Source organism: Temnothorax curvispinosus, unplaced genomic scaffold, assembly GCF_003070985.1.
Source record: "Temnothorax curvispinosus isolate PA1 unplaced genomic scaffold, ASM307098v1 QBEX01004712.1, whole genome shotgun sequence".
NCBI classification, from domain to species: Eukaryota; Metazoa; Arthropoda; class Insecta; order Hymenoptera; family Formicidae; genus Temnothorax; species Temnothorax curvispinosus.
Genome location: NW_020214492.1, coordinates 10924 through 17105, shown reverse-complemented (window position 1 = coordinate 17105; position 6182 = coordinate 10924). Strand labels below are relative to the sequence as shown.

General features: G+C 41.4%; 1 protein-coding gene across 2 annotated transcripts; it reads left to right on the top strand.

The window, feature by feature from the left end:
* Nucleotides 1–318: 318 nt before the first annotated feature.
* Nucleotides 319–5824, top strand: LOC112453823 (serine/threonine-protein kinase Warts-like). 2 transcript variants are annotated; one of them, XM_025014783.1, is made up of 5 exons: nt 412–500; nt 568–662; nt 902–3197; nt 3321–3598; nt 3785–5824. In XM_025014783.1, the coding sequence occupies exons 2-5, from the start codon at nt 648–650 to the stop codon at nt 4214–4216; spliced, it is 3021 nt and encodes a 1006-aa protein (XP_024870551.1). In that variant the 5' UTR covers nt 412–500; nt 568–647; the 3' UTR covers nt 4217–5824. The 2 variants fall into 2 exon arrangements, with proteins under 2 accessions (XP_024870549.1, XP_024870551.1); XM_025014781.1 differs by having other exon boundaries at nt 319–662.
* Nucleotides 5825–6182: the final 358 nt, after the last annotated feature.

Here is a 6182-nt window from a genome sequence, read left to right as displayed (position 1 = left end):
ACACACACACACACACACACACACACACACACACACACACACACACATACACACATGAAGTTATATCATAAAAACACAATATAAACATTAGTTTTATCTCGACTGGTAAAATATTCATTGTTAATATATTTTATATTTTATATTAATATATTATTATATTTTTGGTAAAATATATATTGAATATTTTATTGATGAAAATACTTATATTATACCTTTGCATTTGGATATCTTTGTGTATGGTAGCCTTTAGAACGTATCAATGCAAAGTAACGCGAGCGATCGAATTCTAAGAGTAAAAACATCATTGTTTTATGTTGCAGACACATTCTTATGTGTCACAGTCAGATCAAAGCTAGGTCCCAGAGGGCCTAGCATGGGCCACTATGAATCCACCTGCTGCTGGCAAATCAAGCACTCGCGGTTCTGGATACCACCAAAAGGCTTTAGCTGAGATTCGCAATTCATTACTACCATTTGCGAATATCGGCGGGGCTGGCGAGGTAGGTTCCAGCGCCGCTAGCACTATCTCTACCATATCCACGACCAGTGGCATTAGCTCTGCCTCAGGTCTCAGCGGGCTCTCTGGCGCTTCTGGTTCCGCCGCTGACAAACCGGATCAGCGACAAGCGTTGGGACAACTATTAGCTATGGGATATTCGGAAGTAAGAGCGATAAGTTGAATTTTTGTTCTCGCAGATATCAATCAACTATCGAATCTGTTTATTTTACTTGCATTTGGTGCATTCGAAATTATTGTTCTTTCTTTAATATTCAAAACACATCTATCTCATTTCAGTCGTAGAAAAATGCTAGGAGTTGCAAGTAAAACAAATGGATATATTAATAACAAAATGATAAAAATTTAGATATAAACAATTTACCATCGTAATTGCTCTTGTAGGAAATAGGATTACGCGCTTTGAAATTTGCGGGATGGCGATTGGACGCGGCGATAGAATATTTGAAGCAGGCTCAAGGGGAATCTCTAAATGGGCTCGGTAAACTCAATACTAAACTTATCAGGAAGCCGAGTCTTGAGAGGGAATTGAACCTGCAACGCGGCAGTCCCGCATTGGACAGCGGGGCAGGCAGCTCGCGATCCGACAGTCCGCGCCTCACGGAACTTAGCACGCATCCACAATTGAGCCGTCAGTACTCGCCCAGTAACTTTGTGGATCGCGAACCACCGCCGCCGCCGCCACCACGGTGTAGCTCCACGCCACCTCCACCGCCGCCGCCTCACGCACCATACAGCCAGTCCAATGTGCCTACCAACATGCAGCAGATGCTCAAGCGAATGTCACCTGCGCCGGTCGTGCCGACGAGATCGACAGCGACGGCACCCGGCACGGCCGGCGCCACATCAACGTCAGTAAATCCACCACAACGCGGCACTAGTCCGGTGGCGAACGCCAATAACTCCGGCAGCCGTCAGCCGATGATCGTACAAAACGGTCCACAGGTGCAGCAGCAACTGACGCAGCAAATGCAAGCTCTCAGTATTTATCAAACGAGCAACAGCAACGCGAATACCCAGGTCGAACCTCCGCCGCCGTATCCTATAGTCCCATCCTCGTCCTCCGGTCAGTCGGTGCAGCCACCTTCTTACAGCGTTTCCATGCAAAATCGGCAGAGCCCCACACAATCACAGCAGGATTATCGTAAAAGTCCGTCGTCGGGCATCTACTCGGGTCCGACATCCGCTGGTACACCCAGTCCCATCACCGTATCTACTATATCATCTAGTAGCACGCAAACGTCAATGGCGCGGCCGACACCGTTGCAAGCTTGGGGTGCACGGCAGGCCAAGACGCAACCACCGATCATCATGCAATCGGTGAAAAGTACGCAAGTGCAGAAACCGGTATTACAGACTGCTATCGCTCCCACAGCGCCGCAGTCAATCTCCACCACCAGTAACACGCCACCTCCGCCGCCATCTTACGCATCATCTATTCAGCAGAAGCAACAGCAGCAACAACCGCCGCCCGCTTATCCACCAGTGAATAATGTAGCTGTGTCGCCTGCCGGTATACCAACGACGGAACCACCAAGTTACGCCACGACGATGCAGGCATTAGCGGCGCAACGCGGTATGCATCATCCATTGCCGCCACCACCTTATAGCACCCCTACCGAGGATACTGCTATTATTCCCTCTCCGATGGAAAGTGGCGGCGCGTCGCGAACCTCTCCTGTTGCTCATCATCCGCCACTTCAAAGAAAATATTCTCCGGCTGATAACTGCCATCACACAATGGACGCGCCACCATTGCCGCCAGTTGCCTCGACCTCTGTATCCGCGAGAAACAACAACAACAATTATTCGTCCTTACCCGAGGGAACCGCAGTCAGTACCAAGGGTGGTAACGGCATCAAAGGTGATGGCAGTGGTGGTACGCCCTCGTCCTACAAAATTAAACATCAGTCTCCCATACCCGAGCGCAAGACCATGAGTATAGAGAAAGAAGAGGAGCGTAGGGATTGTAAAGTGAGAAATTACTCTCCCCAGGCTTTTAAATTTTTCATGGAGCAGCACGTGGAGAATATACTCAAATCGCACAAGCAACGTCTCTATCGGCGCATGCAATTGGAGACGGAGATGGCGAAGATCGGCCTGAGCGCGGAGGCGCAGTGCATGATGAGGAAGATGCTGTCGCAGAAGGAATCCAATTATATTAGACTAAAACGGGCAAAAATGGACAAATCGATGTTCACAAAGATCAAACCGATCGGTGTCGGTGCGTTTGGCGAGGTCACGCTTGTGAGGAAGCTCGATACCAACCAGTTTTACGCGATGAAGACTTTGCGTAAGGCCGACGTACTGAATCGCAATCAAGTCGCTCACGTGAAGGCCGAGCGTGATATACTAGCGGAAGCCGATAACGAGTGGGTCGTCAAGCTCTATTACTCATTTCAGGATAAGGATAATCTATATTTTGTAATGGATTACATACCTGGCGGGGACTTGATGTCGCTATTGATTAAACTCGGCATCTTCAAGGAGCCACTAGCGCGATTTTATATCGCCGAACTCACATGTGCAGTTGAAAGTGTTCACAAAATGGGATTTATTCATAGAGACATTAAACCAGATAACATTCTAATCGATCGCGATGGTCATATCAAATTGACTGACTTCGGCCTCTGCACGGGATTTCGTTGGACTCACAATTCTAAATATTACCAACAAAACGGTAAGCAATTTTCAACCACTTCTACATTTGATTTTACTTTATAGACGTTATGTTTAAAGTAAAAACAAAGCGCATCTTAAGACATATAAAATAAAGTAATGAGTCTTTTTTATACGATTCAAGGCCATGGTAAACAAGACTCAATGGATCCAGCTGACGATTGGAATAATGAGTGTCAGTGCATACAGTTAAAGCCATTAGAACGTAGAAGACACCGGGAACATCAGAGATGTTTAGCGCATTCTCTGGTTGGGACACCGAACTATATCGCCCCGGAGGTTCTACAGCGTACAGGATACACACAGTTGTGTGATTGGTGGAGTGTAGGAGTAATCTTGTATGAAATGTTAGTTGGTTCTCCACCATTTCTTGCCAATACTCCTGCTGAAACTCAATATAAGGTACATAATGTATCATTCTTATAATATCTAGTATTATTAATAATGAAAATATCAAGTAATTGTTCGTTTTAAATTTTCAAAATCGTTTGAAGTCTTCAGTAAATTTAAATCATGAAACGTGAAATTGAAAATATATTAAAGGAATATTTCTTACATATTATAAATATTTCTTTTTTACTTTTCTAGGTTATTAATTGGGAGACAACACTTCATATACCGAAACAGGCAAATCTTTCCCCGGAAAGTATGGATTTAATCTTGAAACTCTGCGTTGGCGCTGATCGTCGTTTAGGTAAAAACGCGAATGAAGTTAAAAATCATCCGTTCTTCGCGAGTATCGACTTTGAGAAGGGATTACGGCGCCAAATGGCCCCGCATATACCTCGTATAGAGTATCCGACTGACACAAGCAATTTCGATCCCGTGGATCCGGATAAGCTGCGCAATTCTGAATCGTCAGATTCGAACAAATCGGACGAATTGCTGGATAACGGAAAACCCTTTCACGGCTTCTTTGAGTTTACGTTCAGGCGCTTTTTCGACGATGGTGGTGGTCCCGCATATCCCAGTCGAATCAGCTTGGATGACAATGACAATCAAGGTCCCGTCTATGTATGACATTAGGCTAGGTTTACAGACAATTCGCCGTCTGCCATTTCCCAATTTCAACATTTGTCTATCGATGCATTTTTGTTTGTCATTTTATTAAGATGTCTAAGATATGATTAGATTTTAACATAATGATTCTGCGTTCAATATCTCATCTATTTCCCGAATTTATAAATCCATAAGTCTGTTATAATGAAACGTTCTTCTTTTCTTACAATGGATTTCTCTACAATAGACTATAATGGATTTCACTAATGATCACAGTTCACTAATTAAGAATCCAAAGAGGTTTTAGGGTATTTCTGCAATTTTAAAATTTTTCTTGATAAAAGGCTTACTAAATGAAGTTTTGTTGTTTACAGTAAGCATGTTCACAAGAATCATAACATTTTCTTTTTCTTTTTTTTTTATATTACTAGACTAGAATTTTAGGGCTATTCTACAATACGTCACAAACGATGGCAACTGCTAGTTTGAAAAGTGTTATTTTCCGTTGCGCTTGTCAGTTGTGGTGGTCAAAAGAGAGTTGGCGAACTTTTAACTTTTTTAGCGTCGGCAACTGGCAATCGGCAATCAGAAATAACACTTTTCAACTAGCAGTTGCCATCGTTTGCGACGTATTGTGGAATGGCCCTTAAGGGAATCCTGAAGTGACACATAAATTATTGACATTTACAAGTTCGAATTTCCTTCTAATTGGCTTTATATTGAAAATTTAATTACATATTTAAAGTACAGAAATAATGGACGTGACGGTAAATTTAGACTAAGGCCGGTATTCATAGTCCATTCTTATTTTAAGATCGTCTTAAGTAATATCTTAGATGTTAATACGGTTCTGATTGGTTTGTGACATCTTAAGGTAGTTGTATCGCGACAGTATTAGTCAAAAATAATGGTCACACTGCAATACGATAATGTATGAAAACTCTACTTATCTGTGTAAAACTTTTGACTGAGCTTGTACTGTTTTTACTGTTTTCACTCGCGTCAGTAATGTCAGTATACCAGTATGCTATCGAGGTTATTTTGAATAAATAGAAGAAATAGAAGCGAAAATGTCTGTTGAACGTTACAAAGGAAGATTAATTAAAAAAAAGTATTAAAGAAAAGACTTAAAGCCTTAGCGGCAATGTCTGAACTACATATATATCTAATCTTCATATGCGCAGTGTTGCAAGATCTTTACAGGTTAGCTGTCGTATGCGTCCATCGCTATGAGAAATTGTGTACTTTGTGTAACAATAGCTTCAAAACTAAATAGATAAGGGTCTTGTACTTTTGTAAGAATATTTTTACAAGTCTCTTTTGTCATCTCTTTGTTTTTCATTAAACTCCTATGAGTAGTTTGATCGCTACAATTACAAACGTGATATAGGAAGCCGTTTTCGTCCTACGATACATGTAAAAAGTGCTAAGTTTGATTTCCATTATTTCAACTTTGGTATAGTCAAGCTTTTTCTACTTGCACGTGTGTGTAGAGCGTGTTTGCATTAATATGCTGTTCAAATTTTAAAAGATTCTTATGAAAATGGGTTTTGTGATACAACTACCTTAAGATTGTACATAAGACAATCTTAAATATAAGAACCGACTATGAATATCGACCTAAGAATTTAAAAGTTAAAAAATTATAATATGTCATTAGACTCATGAAAATGTCAACAAATTAATAAACGGCGATACGAGTCAGACGCGGCACATGGTGCGCAAGTAAAGAAATTAATAGTTACAGAAGTAACGAATTACAATGTATATAATATACATATACATATATTTCGAGGAGGGAAGGGTATTAATATTCCAACGATAGCTGTTTCAAGTCTGACAAATAATCGACGCGCAGTTTATTAAGTTGGAATATGTATATGTATATTATATACATTGTAATTCGTTACTTCTGTAACTATTAATTTCTTTATTTGCGCACCACGTACCGCGCCTGACTCGTATCGCCGTTTATTAATTTATTCAA